Below are 21,966 nucleotides of genomic sequence, written 5' to 3'. Positions count from 1 at the left end.
AAAATTCAATACCCATTTATGATAAAAACCCTGCAGACAGTAGGCAGAGAGGGAACTTTCCTCAACATAATAAAGGCCATATATGACAAACCCACAGCCAACATCATCCTCGATGGTGAAAAACCGAAACCACTCCTACTAAGATCAGGAACAAGACAAGGTTGCCCACTCTCACCACTCTTATTCAAAATAGTTTTGGAAGTTTTAGCCACAGCAATCAGAGAAGGAAAAGAAATAAAAGGAATCCAAATCGGAAACGAAGAAGTAAAGCTGTCACTGTTTGCAGGTGACATGATACTACACATAGAGAATAGTAAACATGCTACTAGAAAACTACTAGAGCTAATCAATGAATTTGGTAAAGTAGAAGGATACAAAATTAATGCACAGAAATCTCTGGCATTCTTATACACTAGTGATGAAAAATCTGAAAGTGAAATTAAGAAAACACTCCTATTTACCACTGCAATAAAAAGAATAAAATATCTAGGAATAAACCTACCTAAGCAGACAAAAGACCTGTATGCAGAAAATTATAAGACACTGATGAAAGAAATTAAAGGTGATACAAATAGATGGAGAGATATACCATGTTTTTGGATTGGAAGAATCAACATTGTGAAAATGGCTATACTACCCAAAGCAGTCTACAGATTCAATGCAATCCCTATCAAACTACCACTGGCATTTTTCACAGAACAAGAACAAAAAATTGCACAATTTGTATGGAAACACAAAAGGCCCCGAATAGCCAAAGCAATCTTGAGAAAGAAAAATGGAGCTAGAGGAATCAGGCTCCCTGACTTCAGACTATACTACAAAGCTACAGTAATCAAGACAGTATGGTACTGGCACAAAAATAGAAATATAGATCAATGGAACAGGATAGAAAGCCCAGAGATAACCCCATGCACATATGGCCACCTTATCTTTGATAAAGGAGGAAAGAATATACAGTGGAGAAAAGACAGCCTCTTCAATAAGTGGTGCTGGGAAAACAGGACAGGTACATGTGAAAGTATGAAATTAGGACACTCCCTAACACCATACACAAAAATAAACTCAAAATGGGTTAAAGACCTAAATGTAAGGCCAGACACTTTATAAGACTCTTAGAGGAAAACATAGGCAGAACACTCTATGACATAAATCACAGCAAGATCCTTTTTGACCCCCCTCCTAGAGAAATGGAAATAAAAACAAAAATAAACAAATGGGACCTAATGAAACTTCAAAGCTTTTGCACAGCAAAGGAAACCATAAACAAGACCAAAAGACAGCCCACAGAATGGGAGAAAATATTTGAAAATGAAGCAACTGACAAAGGATTAATGTCCAAAATTTACAAGTAGCTCATGCAGCTCAATATCAAGAAAACAAACAACCCAATCCAAAAATGGGCAGAAGACCTAAACAGACATTTCTCCAAAGAAGATATACAGATTGCCAACAAACACATGAAAGACTGCTCAACATCATTAATCTTTAGAGAAATGCAAATCATAACTACAATGCGATATCATCTCACACCAGTGAGAATGGCCATCATCAAAAAATCTAGAAACAATAAATGCTGGAGAGGGTGTGGAGAAAAGGGAACACTCTTACACTGTTGGTGGCAATGTAAATTGATACAGCCACTATGGAGAACAGTATGGAGGTTCCTTAAAAAACTACAAATAGAACTACCATACGACCCATCAATCCCACTACTGGGCATATACCCTGAGAAAACCATAATTCAAAAAGAGTCATGTAACACAATGTTCACTGCAGCTCTATTTACAACAGCCAGGACATGGAAGCAACCTAAATGTCCATCAACAGATGAATGGATAAAGAAGATGTGGCACATATATACAATGGAATATTACTCAGCCATAAAAAGAAACGAAATTTAGTTATCTGTAGTGAGGTGGATGGACCTAGAGTTTGTCATACAGAGTGACATAAGTCAGAAAGAGAAAAACAAATACCGTATACTAACACATATATATGGAATCTTAAAAACAAACAAAAAAATGGTCATGAAGAACCTAGGGGCAAGATGGGAATAAAGACACAGACCTACTAGAGAATGGACTTCAGCATATGGGGACGGGGAAGGGTAAGCTGGGACAAAGTGAGAGAGTGGCAGGGACATATATACACTACTAAACTTAAAATAGATAGCTAGTGGGAAGCAGCAGCATAGCACGGGGAGATCAGCTCGGTGCTTTGTGATCACCTAGAGGGGTGGGATAGGGAGGGTGCGAGGGAGACGCAAGAGGGAGGGGATATATGTATATGTATAGCTGATTCACTTTGTTGTACAGCAGAAACTAACACACCATTGTAAAGCAATTATACTCCAATAAAGATGTTGAAAAAAAAATCTGTTGCTTAGTGTAAAAAAAAAAAAAGATTGTCTTGAGAAAAAAGCAGTTGGGCAATCATTTCAGCTATGAGTGAATGTAGGTGTTTTTTTCAAGAAATGCCATTTTTTACTCGTAAGAATGACATAAAAACAATAATTTTTTTCAGGCTTGGATATTTGGCAGATATTTCTCAAAAATGAAGTGAATCTTTCACTTCAAGAAACAACAGGGGGGACCTTGAAGATGGCGGAAGAGTAAGACGCGGAGATCGCCTTCCTCCCCACGGATACACCAGAAATACATCCACACGTGGAACAACTCCTACAGAACTCCTACTGAAGGCTGGCAGAAGACCTCAGACCTCCCAAAAGGCAAGAAACTCCCCACGTAACTGGGTAGGGCAAAAGAAAAAACAGAGACAAAAGAATAAGGACGGCACCTGCACCAGTGGGAGGGAGCTGTGAAGGAGGAAAAGTTTCCACACACTAGGAAGCCCCTCCGCGGGCGGAGACTGCGGGAGGCAGAGGGGGGAGTTTCGGGACCGCGGAGTAGTGCACAGCGACGGGTGCGGAGGGCAAAGCGGGGAGATTCCTGCACAGACGATCGGTGCCGACCAGCACTCACCAACCCGAGAGGCTTGTCTGCTCACCCGCCGGGGCGGGCGGGGCTGCGAGCTGAGGCTCGGGTTTTGGTTTTGGACGGAGCTCAGGGAGAGGACTGGGGTTGGCGGCTTGAACATAGCCTGAAGGGGTTAGTGCACCACGACTGACTAGCCGGGAGGGAGTTCGGGGAAAAGCCTGCACCGGCCGAAGAGGCAAGAGACTTTTTCTTCCCTCTTTGTCTCCTGGTGCGCGAGGAGAGGGGTTTAAGAGCGCTGCTTAAAGGAACTCCAGAGACGGGCGCGAGCCGCGGCTAAAAGCGCGAACCCCAGAGACGGGCGCGAGCCGCCGAGACGGGCGCGAGCCGCGGCTGAAAGCGAAACCCCAGAGACTGGCGCGAGCCGCGGCTAAAACCGCGGATCCCAGAGACGGGCGGGAGACGCTAAGGCTGCTGCTGCCGCCACCAAGGGGCCTGTGTGCGAGCACAGGTCACTCTCCACACCCCTCTTCCGCGGAGCCTGTGCAGCCCGCCACTGCCAGGTTCCCGGGATCCAGGGACAACTTCCCCGGGACAGCGCACGGCGGGCCTCAGGCTGGTGCAACGTCAGGCCGGCCTCTGCCGCAACGTCACGCTGCCTCTGCCGCCGCAGGCCGGCCCCGCACGCAGTGCCCCTCCTTCCCCCATCCCCCAACCCCCGGCCTGAGTGAGCCGGAGGCCCCGAATCAGCGGCTCCTTTAACCCCGTCCTGTCTGAGCGAAAAAACAGACGCCCTCCAGCGACCTACACGCAGAGGCAGGGCCAAATCCAAAGCTGAGCTCCTGTGAGCTGTGAAAACAAAGAAGAGAAAGGGAAATCTCTCCCAGCAGCCACAGAAGCAGCGGATTAAAGCTCCACAATCAACTTGATATACCCTGCATCTGTGGAATACCTGAATAGACAAGGAATGATCCCAAATTGAACAGGTGGAATTTAGGAGCGAGATCTATGATTTTTTTCCCTTTTCCTCTTTTTGTGAAGGTGTACGTGTATACTCCTGTGTGACATCTAGTCTGTATACTCTAGCTTCCACCATTTGTCCTAGGGCTCTATCCGTCCATGACTTTTTTTTAAAAATTCTTTTTCTTAATAATTAAGTTTAATTGTAATAACTTTATTATACTTTACCTTCGTTCTTTCTTTCTTTCCTTCCTTCCCTCCCTCCTTTAGACAACGAATCACCCCAAATTGAGGAGGTGGTCTCAGGGAGCAGGATTTATGATTTTTCCCCCTTTACCTCTTTTTGTGAAGGTGTATGTGTATGCTTCTGTGTAAGATTTTCTCTGTATAGCTTTGCTTCCAACATTTGTCCTAAGGTTCTATCCGTCCCTTTTTTTTTTTCTAAATATTTTTTAATTCAATAACTATATTATACTTTATTTTATTTTTACTGTATCATCTTTCTTTCTGTCTTTTTTTCCTTCTTTCCCTCCTTCCTTCCTTCCTCCCTCCCTCCCTCCCTCCCTCCTTTCTTTCCTTCTTTGCTTCTTTCTTCCTTCCTTCCTTTCCTCCTTTCCTTCTTTCTTTCCTCATACTTCTACTAATTCTCTCTACTTTTTCTCCCTTTTATTCTGAGCCGTGTGGATGAAAGGCTCTTGGTGCTCCAGCCAGGAGTCAGGGCTCTGCCTCTGAGGTAGGAGAGCCAACTTCAGGTCACTGGTCAACAAGAGACCTCCCAGCTCCACATAATATTAAACGGCGGAAATCTCCCAGAGACCTCCATCTTAACACCAGCACCCAGCTTCACTCAACGACCAGCAAGCCACAGTGCTGGACAACCTATGCCAAACAACTAGCAAAACAGGAACACAACCCCACCCATTAGCAGAGAGGCTGCCTAAAATCATAATAAGGCCACAGACACCCCAAAACACACCACCAGACGTGAACCTGCCCACTAGAGAGACAAGATCCAGCCTCATCCAGCACAACACAGGCGCTAGTCCCCTCCACCAGGAAGCCTACACAACCCACTGAAACAACCTTAGCCACTGGAGACAGACATCAAAAACAACGGGAACTACGAAAGTGCAGCCTGCAAAAAGGAGACCCCAAACACAGTAAGATAAGCAAAATGAGAAGACAGAAAAACACACAGCAGATGAAGGAGCAAGATAAAAACCCACCAGACCTAACAAATGAAGAGGAAATAGGCAATCTACCTGAAAAAGAATTCAGAATAATGATAGTAAGGATGATCCGAAATCTTGGAAGTAGAATGGACAAAATGCAAGAAACAGTTAACAAGGACCTACAAGAACTAAAGACGAAACAAGCAACGATGAACAATGCAATAAATGAAATTAAAATCACTCTAGATAGGATCAATAGCAGAATAACTGAGGCAGAAGAACGGATAAGTGACCTGGAAGATAAAGTAGTGGAAATAACTACTGCAGAGCAGAATAAAGAAAAAAGAATGAAAAGAACTGAGGACAGTCTCAGAGACCTCTGGGACAACATGAAACGCACCAACATTCGAATTATAGGGGTTCCAGAAGAAGAAGAAAGAAAGAAAGGGACTGAGAAAATATTTGAAGAGATTATAGTTGAAAACTTCCCTAATATGGGAAAGGAAATAGTTAATCAAGTCCAGGAAGCACAGAGGGTCCCATACAGGATAAATACAAGGAGAAACACGCCAAGACACATATTAATCAAACTGTCAAAAATTAAATACAAAGAAAGCATATTAAAAGCAGCAAGGGAAAAACAACAAATAACACACAAGGGAATCCCCATAAGGTTAACAGCGGATCTCTCAGCAGAAACCCTACAAGCCAGAAGGGAGTGGCAGGACATACTGAAAGTGATGAAGGAGAATAGCCTGAAACCAAGACTACTCTACCCAGCAAGGATCTCATTCACATTTGATGGAGAAATTAAAACCTTTACAGACAAGCAAAAGCTGAGAGAGTTCAGCACCACCAAACCAGCTTTACAACAAATGCTAAAGGAACTTCTCTAGACACGAAACACAAGAGAAGGAAATGACCTATAGTAGCGAACCCAAAACAATATATAAAATGGAAATAGGAACATACATATCGATAATTACCTTAAATGTAAATGGACTAAATGCTCCCACCAAAAGACACAGATTGGCTGAATGGATACAAAAACAAGACCCTTATATATGCTGTCTACAAGAGACCCACTTCAGAACTAGAGACACATACAGACTGAAAGTAAGGGGATGGAAAAAGATATTCCATGCAAATGGAAACCAAAAGAAAGCTGGAGTAGCAATTCTCATATCAGACAAAATAGACTTTAAAATAAGGACTATTAAAAGGGACAAAGAAGGACACTACATAATGATCAAGGGATCGATCCAAGAAGAAGATATAACAATTGTAAATATTTATGCACCCAACATAGGAGCACCTCAATACATAAGGCAAATACTAACAACCATAAAAGGGGAGATCAACAGTAACACATTCATAGTAGGGGACTTTAACACCCCACTTTCACCCATGGACAGATCATCCAAAATGAAAATAAATAAGGAAACACAAGCTTTAAATGATACATTAAACAAGATGGACTTAATTGATATTTATAGGACACTCCATCCAAAAACAACAGAATACACATTTTTCTCAAGTGCTCATGGAACATTCTCCAGGATAGATCATATCTTGGGTCACAAATCAAGCCTTGGTAAATTTAAGAAAACTGAAATTGTATCAAGTATCTTTTCCGACCACAACGCCATGAGACTAGATATCAATTACAGGAAAAGATCTGTAAAAAATACAAACACATGGAGGCTAAACAATACACTACTTAATAATGAAGTGATCACTGAAGAAATCAAAGAGGAAATAAAAAAATACCTAGAAACAAATGACAATGGAGACACAACGACCCAAAACCTATGGGATGCAGCAAAAGCAGTTCTAAGGGGGAAGTTTATAGCAATACAAGCCCACCTTAAGAAGCAGGAAACATCTCGAATAAACAACCTAACCTTGCACCTCAAGCAATTAGAGAAAGAAGAACAAAAAAACCCCAAAGCTAGCAGAAGGAAAGAAATCATAAAAATCAGATCAGAAATAAATGAAAAAGAAATGAAGGAAACAATAGCAAAGATGAATAAAACTAAAAGCTGGTTCTTTGAGAAGATAAACAAAATAGATAAACCACTAGCCAGACTCATCAAGAAAAAAAGGGAGAAGACTCAAATCAATAGAATTAGAAATGAAAAAGGAGAAGTAACAACTGACACTGCAGAAATAAAAAAAATCATGAGAGATTACTACAAGCAACTCTATGCCAATAAAATGGACAATCTGGAAGAAATGGACAAATTCTTAGAAATGCACAACCTGCCAAGACTGAATCAGGAAGAAATAGAAAATATGAACAGACCAATCACAAGCACTGAAATTGAAACTGTGATTAAAAACCTTCCAACAAACAAAAGCCCAGGACCAGATGGCTTCACAGGTGAATTCTATCAAACGTTTAGAGAAGAGCTAACACCTATCCTTCTCAAACTCTTTCAAAATATAGCAGAGGGAGGAACACTCCCAAATTCCTTCTACGAAGCCACCATCACCTTGATACCAAAACCAGACAAGGATGTCACAAAGAAAGAAAACTACAGGCCAATATCACTGATGAACATAGATGCAAAAATCCTCAACAAAATACTAGCAAACAGAATCCAACAGCACATTAAAAGGATCATACACCATGATCAAGTGGGGTTTATTCCAGGAATGCAAGGATTCTTCAATATACGCAAATCTATCAATGTGATAAACTATATTGACAAATTGAAGGAGAAAAACCATATGATCATCTCAATAGATGCAGAGAAAGCTTTCGACAAAATTCAACACCCATTTATGATAAAAACCCTCCAGAAAGTAGGCATAGAGGGAACTTTCCTAAACATAATAAAAGCCATATATGACAAGCCCACAGCAAACATCATCCTCAATGGTGAAAAACTGAAAGCATTTCCACTAAGATCAGGAACAAGACAAGGTTGCCCACTCTCACCACTCTTATTCAACATAGTTTTGGAAGTTTTAGCCACAGCAATCAGAGAAGAAAAGGAAATAAAAGGAATCCAAATCGGAAAAGAAGAAGTAAAGCTGTCACTGTTTGCAGATGACATGATACTATACATAGAGAATCCTAAAGATGCTACCAGAAAACTACTAGAGCTAATCAATGAATTTGGTAAAGTAGCAGGATACAAAATTAATGCACAGAAATCTCTGGCATTCCTATATACTAATGATGAAAAATCTGAAAGTGAAATCAAGAAAACACTCCCATTTACCATTGCAACAAAAAGAATAAAATATCTAGGAATAAACCTACCTAAGGATACGAAAGACCTGTATGCAGAAAATTATAAGACACTGATGAAAGAAATTAAAGATGATACAAATAGATGGAGAGATATACCATGTTCTTGGATGGGAAGAATCAACATTGTGAAAATGACTCTACTACCCAAAGCAATCTACAGATTCAATGCAATCCCTATCAAACTACCACTGGCATTTTTCACAGAACTAGAACAAAAAATTTCGCAATTTGTATGGAAACACAAAAGACCCCGAATAGCCAAAGCAATCTTGAGAACGAAAAAAGGAGCTGGAGGAATAAGGCTCCCTGACTTCAGACTATATTACAAAGCAACAGTAATCAAGACAGTATGGTACTGGCACAAAAACAGAAAGATAGATCAGTGGAACAGGATAGAAAGCCCAGAGATAAACCCACGCACATATGGACACCTTATCTTTGATAAAGGAGGCAGGAATGTACAGTGGAGAAAGGACAGCCTCTTCAATAAATGGTGCTGGGAAAACTGGACAGGTACATGTAAAAGTATGAGATTAGATCACTCCCTAACACCATACACAAAAATAAGCTCAAAATGGATTAAAGACCTAAATGTAAGGCCAGAAACTATCAAACTCTTAGAAGAAAACATAGGAAGAACACTCTATGACATAAATCACAGCAAGATCCTTTCTGACCCACCTCCTAGAGTAATGGAAATAAAAACAAAAATAAACAAATGGGACCTAATGAAACTTCAAAGCTTTTGCACAGCAAAGGAAACCATAACCAAGACCAAAAGACAACCCTCAGAATGGGAGAAAACATTTGCAAATGAAGCAACTGACAAAGGATTAATCTCCAAAATTTACAAGCAGCTCATGCAGCTCAATAACAAAAATACAAACAACCCCATCCAAAAATGGGCAGAAGACCTAAATAGACATTTCTCCAAAGAAGATATACAGAATGCCAACAAACACATGAAAGAATGCTCAACATCATTAATCATTAGAGAAATGCAAATCAAAACTACAATGAGATATCATCTCACACCAGTCAGAATGGCCATCATCAAAAAATCAAGAAACAATAAATGCTGGAGAGGGTGTGGAGAAAAGGGGACACTCTTGCACTGCTGGTGGGAATGTGAATTGGTTCAGCCACTGTGGAGAACAGTATGGAGGTTCCTTAAAAAACTACAAATAGAATTACCATATGACCCAGCAATCCCACTACTTGGCATATACCCTGAGAAAACCAAAATTCAAAGAGAGTCATGTACCAAAATGTTCATTGCAGCTCTATTTACAATAGCCAGGACATGGAAACAACCTAAGCGCCCATCATCGGATGAATGGATAAAGAAGATGTGGCACATATACACAATGGAATATTACTCAGCCTTAAAAAGAAATGAAATTGAGCTATTTGTAAGGAGATGGATAGACCTAGAATCTGTCATACAGAGTGAAGTAAGTCAGAAAGAAAAAGACAAATACCGTATGCTAACACATATATATGGAATTTAAGGGAAAAAAATGTCATGAAGAACCTAGGGGTAAGATAGGAATAAAGACGCAGACCTACTGGAGAACGGACTTAAGGATATGAGGAGGGGGAAGGGTGAGTTTTGACAGGGCGAGAGAGAGTCATGGACATATACACACTAACAAACGTAGTAAGGTAGATAGCTGGGGGGAAGCAGCCGCAAGGCACAGGGATATTAGCTCGGTGCTTTGTGACAGCCTGGAAGGGTGGGATGGGGAGAGTGGGAGGGAGGGAGACGCAAGAGGGAAGACATATGGGAACATATGTATATGTATAGCTGATTCACTTTGTTGTAAAGCAGAAACTAACACACCATTGTAAAGCAATTATACCCCAATAAAGATGTTTAAAAAAAAAAAAAAAAAAAAAAAAAAAGAAACAACAATAGCTGTCAGGTGAAGATTAGAATTTTGGAAAACTTGTATCTGCCACTGTTAGCTTCGCAGCTTCTCAATACTTAAGAGATCAGTGGTGATATTAACGAATGTGATTTTTTTGATATTGTATAATAAAATGTCTCATAGTTGAAAGATCTGCATAATTCAGTGCACCAGTATTTTCTAAATGACCAATGCACAACATTACAAAATCATGTACGGGTAAAAGAGCCATTCACAGTGCAAGATAGATTGATGGAATTGAAAGTAAAAGAATCTGAAAAGTTCATTGATATAGTTTTAGATTGTACATTGCAATTAAGCTTAAAGAAACTACCACTGTCTGAAAAGGTCCTTTGCCATTACATGCCCATGTAGGGCCACCAGATTTTCTTCATGTACTTCAACTAAAACAAGGTATTGCAACCAGATTGAATTTAGAAGCAGGTATGAGAATCTAACTTTCCTCTATTAAGTAGAAATTGCAAAAATATAAAACAATACCACTCCTCCATTATTTTTTGTTTGTTTTGGAAAACAATTATTTTTCAGAAAAATGTTATTTTGTTAACATGCAATGGTTTTGTTATTGTCATTCTTAAATGAATAAATACATAATTTTTTAAATGTCTCAGTAAATACTAAGAGATATAAACCCACATAAAAACTCTGGGATATCTGATAATTTTTAAAAACGTGAATGGGTCCTAAGACCGATCAAAAAGTTTGAGAACTGCTGCATCATACCATACATCCTTCTTTTTTTTTTTAAAAAAAATTGAAGTATAGGGCTTCCCTGGTGGTGCTATGGTTGAGAGTCCGCCTGCCGATGCAGGGGACATGGCTTCGTGCCCCGGTCCGGGAAGATCCCACATGCTGCGGAGTGGCTGGGCCCATAAGCCATGGCCGCTGAGCCTGCGCGTCCAGAGCCTGTGCTCCGCAATGGGAGAGTACACAACAGCGACAGGCCCGCATACCGCAAAAAAAAAAAAAAAAAAAAAAAAAATTGAAGTATAGATGATTTACAACATTGTGTTAGTTTTAGATGTACAGGACAGTGATTCAGGTTTGTTTTCTGTAGAGTACATTCCATTATAGGTTATTATAAGATATTGGGTGTAATCCCCTGTGCTATGCAGTAAATTCTGTTGCTTACCTATTTTATGTATAGTAGTTTGTTTCTGTTAATTCCATACCCTTAATTTGTCCCTCCCCTGCTCCCTCTCCCCTTTGGTAACCATAAATTTGTTTTCTATGTCTGCGAGTCTATTTCTGTTCTGTATATAGATTCATTTATATTATTTTTTAGATTCCACATATAAGTTGTATCATATAGTATTTGTCTTTGTCTGACTTATTTCACTAAGCATATACTTCCTTTTACTTGTCTCTCAACCAGTATAAGGATACATTAGATTGAAAACAGAGTGAGGATTTACTAAAGAGGGAAACTTGCTGGATACTTAACTTGTATGTATGTGTTCTTAGCAAGAAGATACCTGGCCTATGGAATTAATAAGTCTTTGGCTTCTGAGACATGAGTCCTTTCTGAAAGGTAATTAAGCTCTATCGTAAGAAAGAGAGCTCAGTAAGCCTTTTGTATTTAAGGGCTTTAAAGAACCCAAGGTCAGTAGAATGGGGTTAGGACTAAAGTCAGGGAAAACAGCAATAGCTAGACAAAGGACATATCCTGGCACTCCACAGATGGATTAGTACAGGTTAGTGGGGACTCTTGTTATGGGAGACTCTAAACAGGGTGCAACTTCCTAATTTACCCTGTAACCACACTTGATAAAAATCTAAAAAGCTCATTGTCACTAATCTCCTCTTTAGATTAAAACCTAAAATTTCTTTATGTAACAATAACAACATGAAGGCCAGGAATGAATGAAGGAACAAATGAACAAACAAAACAAACAAATAAATACATAAATATTTCTGAGAAATCCTTTCACATTTTTGGTTAGTACAAACTCAGCTCAATATAAAATTTGAAAATGACAGTGATAAACTTTTAGGGAGGGAGAAAATCAGTACTAGTATAAGCATCCATTAAGACTGTAGTTAAATGACAACGGTTTTGCCAGCATACTTGCTTACCACTGAATTTGTTAGCTTTATCTTTAGCAGACAGTTAGGTTCAAGAGGCACATATAGTACTGAGATATAGCCCTTATCATTTCTTTTACTGGCCACCGGACAACTTTTCATAATTTGCAGGTTGAATGCTATTTATAGCATTTCAGAAAAATAGTTTCCTTAAGAATGAAGAAACATACTTTCCTGTTCTCATTTCAAAGGCCTGGTATGTTTTTAGAAGCAGAACATACACCAAGACAGAAATGATAAAAACCACTCTGGCCCCAATTTTGCCAAATACACATTATTCACCCTATTTATATGTAAATCACATAACTACCATGATATATATAATCTAAGCATCACATCAATGCACAATATTCCTAACTATTCAAGCTTCAGCAGTACTCAGTATTCAGAGTTCTGTGACCCACGGCAAATGGAAAGGAGCCAGAAATCACAATCTTTCCTGCAATAGGAGTCTGCATTTTAATGATGGAAGATTAATGAGGGCTTACTTTGATAGGATTAGTTATTGAGCAGGAAACTCAGTTTGGGATCTCATTACCAAAGTGTCCACATTTGCCCTTGATGAATCTTAGCCTGTATTGTTGTTGGAGGTGCAGAAAGTCACCTAAGAAATCATCTTTTTTTTTTTTTTTTTTTAACATCTCTATTGGAGTATAATTGCTTTACAATGGTGTGTTAGTTTCTGCTGTATAACATAAGCAATCATCTTAAAGGTAGAACACTGAAGGCAATAATTCGGGAAAAAAAAGAAGCAAGACTGCACATACAAACTAATGACATGTAACTAAAAATAAGTGATTATTAATAGAATAAGAAAAATGTTAGAAAAATTCTCCATTTCATCATACCTCTCCCACCACTATTCATTGTCAATAATCTCTAAGTTAAAAACATCAAATCTTTTTGCTAAATTAAATTTAAAAATAGTCTCAACATTTTCATGTTATCTCCAAACTTGAGAAACAGGCCAACAAAACACACACAAAAAAATCAAGATTTCAAAAAACTAAAAACAGGGCTTCCCTGGTGGCGCATTGGTTGGGAGTCCGCCTGCCGATGCAGGGGACATGGGTTCGTGCCCTGGTCCAGGAAGATCCCACATGCCGTGGAGTGGCTAGGCCCGTGAGCCATGGCCACTGAGCCTGCGCTCCGCAGCAGGAGAGGCCACAACAGTGAGAGGCCCGCGTACCGCAAAAACAACAACAACAACAAAAAAACCCCAAAAAACAATCTTCCTATTAACACTTTAACTGTGTTAAATATCTCTCCTTTTGCCCTTTCTCCGTGACAAAAGAATAGTCAGAGAAAAGGGAATTTCCTCCAGGTTAAGATATATTCTCTTTCCCCTAACTTCTCTTTTGTTAACTCTAGGACTCTCAATAGCGATAGAAGTGTTCCCTAGAGGATGTTTGGAAATACATATAGAGACATTTTTCAGAAATAACGTGTAGGCGTTTTATTGTCACAATGATTAGGGGATTATTATAGACAATCAGTGGCTGGGGGCCAGGGATGCTCAGTATTTGCCACATACTGGACATTCTCAACCCACAAGGAACTGTCCCCCACCCCATGCGACTTATGAATGTCTCATAAAACTAATCACACTATATATATGAATCAATATTACTTTTGCATTACTAGTATTGAAGCTTTTACAAGAAGTTATACAAAAATACCCCAGTAATTATAGGAGAGGGTCATAATGGAGAGGGAAGCTAAATAGAATAAAGATATTATATCAAAATTATTGAATTATTAAATAATTAACTCACCTTATATAGCAGCACATTTAACAAACACTAAAGTACCCTCCACTCAGATTTAACAAACATTAACTAACATTTTGTCACAAATGCTTTGAAAAACTTTTAAAGCAAAATAGTACATTATAGATTCCAATATAATGGAAAGCCCCTTTCTACCATTCCTCAATTCTAATTCTCTCTTCTTTAAATATTATGTTTTGTACTTCCTATAACTTCTGTAAGAATTCCTTCCTAGATAGAAATTATAAATCTGACATTCCATATGTATGTCTTCTAGGCAAGCTAGGACTTATTTTTATGTATGGTGTGAGGTTGGCTTTGATTCCCACCTCCCTCCATATAGTTACGCAATTGCATCAGGGCCATTTATTGAATAATCTTTTCAAATTGACTTATAGAGCCATTTCTGTCATATACCAAATTCCATACCTGGATGGGTTTATTTTGTGCTTTCTGTTTTACTAGTTTATATTAATATCACTGCATTAGTTTTCTTCTGGTTAATATTTGCCTCATATTTTTAAAATCTCCTTTTTGACCAATATCCTTAAATTTTTACATTTGTCTCTTATAAACAGCATATAGATGGATTTTTAAAAATATCTAATAATTTCCTTTATTAGGTAATCTACTTAGCTTACCCTTTTTCTGTGTTTTCTCTATGTTTTTAAAGGGGTGGATGACTTTCCTTTGTTCCACACTCCCCCATTCCATTTAAAAGTTATACATTTTCTTTCTATTCTTTTAGTGAGTACCATTCAAATTTTAATAGGCATTCCTGTACTTCTACATTTCTTGTGAGCAGAGATGCCAACTGCCCTTTGTTCTGCAGTATAGTCTCAACAATGTTTGTACAAAAATAGCCTTGGTAAACAGAGATAGAGTTTCTTTTTGCAGCAACAGACAGGTTTTCTTATAGCCTCAGAAGAAAAAGATAGCCTCTCTCTCTCTCTCTTTCTCTCTCCAGAGTAAAGGGAAGATATGTTTAATATCCATTAAAAAAAAAAAATCAAGTTCCCTAAACTCGGAGTTCCTTTCCTATAACACAATCCACTGCATTATGCAGGTATCATTTGGACCCTCTGTGTCGTCTCTATGGGATTTGGAAGCAAGGGAAATCAAGACAAATACACTAATGATCATGCTGCTTGCTGTGCTGTGAGTGAAGAAGTCCTTTGTCTCTGACACAGGAGTCTTGGATTTTCTGCCAATATCCATGAAACAGTAACAGGCTCATTTATTAGCTTTTGAGTAGGGTAAAATCAAATCCCAGATCTGAAAGGATGCCTGACTTGATGTCTAAATATAAAGAGCATATTTACTTTCTCCTCAAATGATACAAAATCATTAGAACACTTTTAAGTTGAAATCCCACTGACTCTTACCTTTCATGTTATTGTTACCTAGAATTTTACTTCCATCATGCTATTAACCTTTTCCAAATTGATTTTATGTATAAATATTTAATAGTCACTGTTTAATTAGACTGCAAACTTGTGAGGATTAGAGGAGTGCTTAAAGAGGGTTAGAGCAGTGCTTAGTGCACAGTAAGCGCTTAATATATGTCCACATTATTTTTTAATGATGTTTTTTGCTTGCCTCTTCTCATATACCATACACTTTCAGAGTTTAATTTTTCTGATTAAGCAAAGATAAGTTATTTTTCCATATGTGATTTTTTAATACTATGTTCATGAATATGTCTAAGGATTTTATCAGACTATCTTTATAATTCCATACATATTTTTCTACATAAATGATTCTTCTCAATCTAAAACTCTGACTAAAGCAGTGTAGTTTTCTGTTTAGTCACTGAGCACAATTAGGTGCTTTCAAGGGAATGTTTTAAAAAGAATTATCCTTTTTTTAAGTCTATATCACAGTATTTTTTCCCTCAGAAACCTAAAACAATTACCAACTCGGCAATCAGTTCCTTTATAATTTCTTCAACTCTAGCCATAAGATTTAATCTAGTATTGTCTTATGCCATATCTCACACTTATAATGTGAAGCAGGAAAGGTAGGGTTATGTAAAAATGAATACTTAATATGATAATATATATACTGGTTAAATTTTTACAAAGTTTTCTATCTCTATACATAATTATAGGGTTTGATCTTATTTTATTTGTTTTATAATATGTATATATATTTTCTGGAGCCCTCATTGAGCAAGCCATGTACTCAGATGAAAGGTATTTCTCCATAGGCCTAGAAGCAAATACCACTGTATATATGAAGGATGGCTACTTTAGGCCTGACAATGACATCACAGAATTACAGTGCAACACACAGAGCAATGAACTAGAATTAGTACACCTATGTTTTAGTCTCTGTTCTCCCACTGGAAGATGAACCAGACTAGGGGCAGAGGGCTGTCAAATGACATAAGTTAAAGTTTTATGTTCTGAGACTATTTAGTTTTGTTACCTTCTCAAACAATAAATTTTTTATCTACTAATGCTGAAATTACTTGCTTCATACACCTTACAGATTTGTCTTGAGAATCAAATGAAATGTTTGTGAAAGTATTTTTAAACTTCAAAGCACCCTGCAAGTATTTATACTGTAAGTGTTACTGTTAACACTTTAAATGCATTAGTATAGTGTTAATATAAACATTTTTCACCCCTAGTCTTACCATCAACATATGGGTTTCTGGATATAAGCCTTAAGAGGAAAGGTATGATCAGGAAACAAAGAAAGTTAAGATAGAATAAGGAGATTGCTATCTCAAAAAGGTTCTTTTTTGTTTTATTTTATTTTACAAAGTCCCGTGATACTGTACTCCAACTGTCTTTTAAAAGAGGTTTGAGTCCATGTCACATACTACATGTGAGTAATAGGCTAAGCTATACCTTGGCTAACCTTTGATAGTCAACTCTGACTTTTGGTTTGATAAGGAACCCAAGAAGCTAATGAAGTAAGCCAAAATCTGGCAAAGTTTCCAAGGTAATGTATCAAGTAAAACACAGAAGCAGCTACTTAAGAATTTACTAAGTTCAAATTTCCTACTTCTTCAAAAACAGGCCTGAATATCAAAAAATCCAAGTGAAAACTGCTAACATCACAGTTTAATACAACACTCACACTACTGGGTTTTTAAAAATAATTTGATAGTATCAAGAAAAATAAGATACTTACTTTTACTTTTACCCCTTTACTTAAAGTGAGAATATGGAAGGTAACCACACAAACTTTATAACAAAAGACTATAATTAGTAGCAGGAACTTGTTTAGATACATGGACTTCTTAGGACAACAAAACTTTAAAAACAGTACTTTGTTGTGCTGCCGATTTCTGCTTTTTTTTTTTTTTTTTTACCTCATTTCTATTAATGCAACAAGTACTTACATCTGGAATAAATCCAATTTCATTGAGATGATTGCTTAGCTCTGGATCATGGAATGCAATCATCTGAGAGAATACAGTCAGATACTCTGAAATGACAATAAAGTTTAAGACAATCATTTTTTTTTTACATAGTACTTCAAATAAAGACATTAAATCCACATAAATTAGTTTTATTTACATTTTGAATGAGATTTGGTTTCTCCATGAAGAGAACATACTTTATTAATTTTCTGTTTTGTTACTACTTCAAACATGGTTGATTATTAAACAAAGCTTTTCATTAAAAGCTATGCCACAACTTATTTTCTACCTTCAGAGCTGTCACTTCATTTCCTAAATCACAAATTATTCACATGATGAATGATTTTTTCCTATTAAATTCAACAAAATCATTTTGTCTAGTGATATTAAATCTGTCTTGCATTTATTAATTGTTCAGAAAGTGTAACAGAAACTTAAATAAAGAACACAGTCACAAATAGAATAATTACACCTCAAATTTGTTTACATATACAGATATATGCACTTGTTCCAGTAAAGTGAAGACCCAGGATAGATCCTAAGGCCCAGGGAACTTCTGGGTTTAATTAATTTTTCTTTAACTTCTTTTTTTCTCCTTCCAATTAGCAATGGTATATTTATAGTCCTAATTTACCTAGAAGCCAGAGGTATGCAGCATCAACAATCATAAGCATTCAACTTTATGTTGATGAAAGCATATAGTTATTAACTTTAAAAAGCACACTTCATTTTAAACTAGAAAATAATGCCTCAGGCAACTGTCCACAGCTATGCTCCAGTTTATTAAATATCTTTCTTATCTGAGCCTGATAAAAGATAATTACTATGTAGGATTACATGGCTAATTAAGGATCTACTGAAGAAACCTAATCCATCATGAAAACATTTTCCTTGTATTCTGCCAAACACTTATGGTGGGATTTATATATGTGTTATAACTGCATACATATATATGTACACACACACATACACATATAAATACACACAAATATATATGTGTATATATGTATATAAAATACACACATAAATATGTGTATACACTTATTTTGTATATTATTGTATACCATATATGTAAATACAAATTATAAGGCTGACAAAAGTTTTGGTTGCTCAGGATAAGCTCTGGAATGAGATACAGTATGGTTTGTTACATTCAGAAAAATTTCTTTAAGGAAGAGATATGACAGAACTGATGATATCAGCATTATGTCAAATTTCAAGTTATTTCAAAAATGAATTTAAAAGTTCCTTAGAGCAAATAAAAAAAAACTGAAATGCATATGTCCTTTGATTTATAAACCAACCTGAGAGGATTTAAGAGGAGCTACAGAAAAACAGACTGGTAGTCAAAATAAAACAAAAGATCCCATGGATATTACTGCTGACTCTTTTAAAATATTCATAAAATACTCTAATTGTGATTTATAATAATGAAGATTTGCATCTAGAGCTATAATAACCCCCAAAACAGTATTTTCTAACTGATAGGTGACCTATGTAAGGGTAAATGTTATTCTTAAAAAAAAACCAAGGTATTTATGAAATTTCCTCTTAAACTTCAAGTGAGGTTTAATGTTGTACTTTTGCACACAATCATGTCTTATATAAATTTCTGTTTTACTGAAACTTTATACTTTTTAATTTTTTGCAATGAGATATAAAATGAAAATAGTCTTTTTCCCTTCTAATCCCACCATATTAAAAATTCTTATTCTGCTCCTATAGAATAGCTTTTTTTAATTTATCATATACTTTTAAATGACAATTCTCAAAGAATTCAGTGTAAGGATTTTATACGACACTATCATATTTCTGTGCAGCTGTTTATAAATAAGATATCTATTCGTTTTCAAAAAATTTTTCATAAAAGAGATACAGAGATGACATTTTATTAAGTCCCACACATGGATATCCTTATTTTTTCCTTTTCGACCAGTCTTTCTGCTTTCATTCTCTTAGCAGGGGTAAGGAGAAGATGAAGGATAATGGGCAACAGATTTAAAGCAAAAGGTGTCCTCTGCTCACAAACCAAAAATGGCATTCTCAATTCCGTAACTATTTGTAATTTTCCATCAGGCTGCTAGTTTATTCTGAAGATGGAACTATAGATAAATATGCAGAGAGTCATAAATCTCTTGTCAACTAAAATGTGCCCAAACTAAATCATTTGGTGACATTAGACTCACGGCACTCAAAACAAGTCAAAGTTATTTTACTGCAAATGAACCCAAATTAGATTATTTTCCATTATGAAGTTTGCCAGCTATAAAATTTGGCTTACTGTCTAAAGCCACAAGAATAAGCACCAACCTTTATGTCTAAATGGGAAGAGGGCGTTTCAAAAGAAGAGAAAGGAAAGAGAAAGGTAATTTTTAGGGCTATATTTGTGACTCATTTTATGTTTTGCTCACATACCCTGCTCTAGTAAAAAAAAAATCTACAAGCAGCTTACTTAATAGATCTTGGAATATTTCTAGTAATGGTAGAATATTTTCTGTCTCAGGAAATATCTCCTTAGTCACATGATGCAAGACATTTTTGAAAATGCTCAATGTATTTCCTACTACCTTTCAATATCCTATCATTAAAGTCATCCATGACAAAGATGTGCATTAAACTGGAAATATGCAATGTACTGTTTTTCCAAATACATAACGCTTAGAGTGAAGTTGCATACTCTCCTTCTCTCTTTGCTACTGTTGGATGAGAAAGGAGATTTACATTTTATTCCCATTTGACAACTGGACTTCAGACTTTGATGCCTGTCTTCCTTTCTCCCCCTAAAAGACTTATTGAATGTCTATGTGTAGTGGGACCATACATCCTAGTTTACCTGGAAGAGTCCCAGTTGCCAACGGTAGACTCAGTGTCTGGTGCATTTAGTGCCCCCTCAACCCTCAAAAATATCACTAGTTAGTTATATATTCATCCTAGCTATGTGTGGCACTACATTAAATGCTAGGGACATTACAGTGAAGAAGATAGTTCCCTTGCCTTCAAAGGATTTATAAACATATACAAGTAAACAAAAAATTGGAGAAATTTTCCCAATTTTATTTCCCAAGTTTATATGGTACGTCCCTCTATCTTTCCCTTTCTGACTTCCACATCTTCTAATGGTTCAAGTGTAACTATGCCTTGGTTTTATAAACAGTGTAACAATATGCTGAATGTTGCGGTGAAATTCCAGTGGCCGTTTTGGTGAACACACACATAGTACAGTGACTTCAAACAACAGTTTAAATGTTTTATAGGCCAGTTTTCTGGGTTGTTTCTTTCTTAAGTGCAAGATGACATTAAGGTATAGTTGGATTTTCCATGAAGGATTAGTTTCCATCCTTAATAACTAAGTGGCTGCCTCTCCTCACCAGCCTGAACCTGCCTTTTTTTCTCTTCAATACCTTAAAGTATGTTTGTCTTGCAAGTTATAACCCTGTTTTCCAATATCACTGAAACTCTAATCAATCTATCCCTTTCAAATCCCTCCATTTTCTTCAATCCAACTGGCACTCTAAAGTTCTGAATCTAAGAGTAATTTTAATAATCATAGATAATCTTAGGGGAACAACCCTGAATTGTTTAATCAGTATATTATTTTTTAAAGTTCCTATGTGTTGGTACTTTATCAACTCGATGGTAAATTTGCTGGGGACAATTTGATAGTGCCAAAAATGATTATGAATATTCATTTCAGCAGAAGTAATTAAATTTATTATCTTCTTAAAAATGTCTGCAGGTAATAAGATAATAGAACCATGATTAAAAAACAAAACAGAACAGGACATCTTGACTAAATAGATAATTTTTCTCTCTTCTATAGAGGCAAAGCATTGAGTCTTATAAGCATATAAATACTCTATTTTATGAAAAACTTTAAAATAAAGAAGTTTAAAGTTCTATTAGAGTATAATTATAAAAACACATTTTGGGACTTCCCTGGTGGTGCAGTGGTTAAGAATCCACCTGCCAATGCAGGGGATATGGGTTCGAGCCCTGGTCCAGGAAGATCCCACATGCCGCGGAGCAACTAATCCCATGTACCACAACTAGTGAGCCTGCACTCTAGAGCCTGTGAGCCACAACTACTGAGCCCGCATGCCACAACTACTGAAGCCCAAGCACCTAGAGCCCGTGCTCTGCAACAAGAGAAGCCACCGCAATGAGAAGCCCGCACACCGCATCAAAGATAGCCCCTGCTTGCCTCAACTAGAGAAAGCCTGCGGGCAGCAACAAAGACCAACACACCCAAAAACAAATAATAAATAAATTTGTAAAAAATAAAAACATATAAAAACACATGTTTTCAAAGAAGATTTAATGTTGCTATTGAATATAGAAACTTTTCATCTCAGTAGAGACAATTAAACGACTAAATGAATATGCAGTATTACAATTAGCTGTTGAATTGATTGGTTTCATATGACATAGGAGTTTTCCAAAACTATGGGAAACAAAGTATGTACGTGATATTTATGCTA

The 21,966-nt window shown here is 37.0% G+C and overlaps 1 protein-coding gene across 4 annotated transcripts in view; it reads right to left on the bottom strand.

Moving 5' to 3' along the window:
- The window catches only part of TBCK (TBC1 domain containing kinase), a 251,136-nt gene that overhangs the window by 131,694 nt on the left and 97,476 nt on the right, over positions 1–21,966 (bottom strand). For all 4 annotated transcript variants that reach the window (XM_032633096.1, XM_032633095.1, XM_032633098.1 and 1 more), the window contains exon 20: positions 17,468–17,553. In XM_032633096.1, the coding sequence (XP_032488987.1) occupies positions 17,468–17,553 (86 nt within the window). The remainder of the gene's footprint in view (positions 1–17,467; positions 17,554–21,966) is intronic.

Source organism: Phocoena sinus, chromosome 5, assembly GCF_008692025.1.
Source record: "Phocoena sinus isolate mPhoSin1 chromosome 5, mPhoSin1.pri, whole genome shotgun sequence".
NCBI lineage: Eukaryota > Metazoa > Chordata > Mammalia > Artiodactyla > Phocoenidae > Phocoena > Phocoena sinus.
The sequence above is the reverse complement of the archived record's forward strand: the minus strand, read 5'-3'. Positions and strand labels throughout refer to the sequence as shown.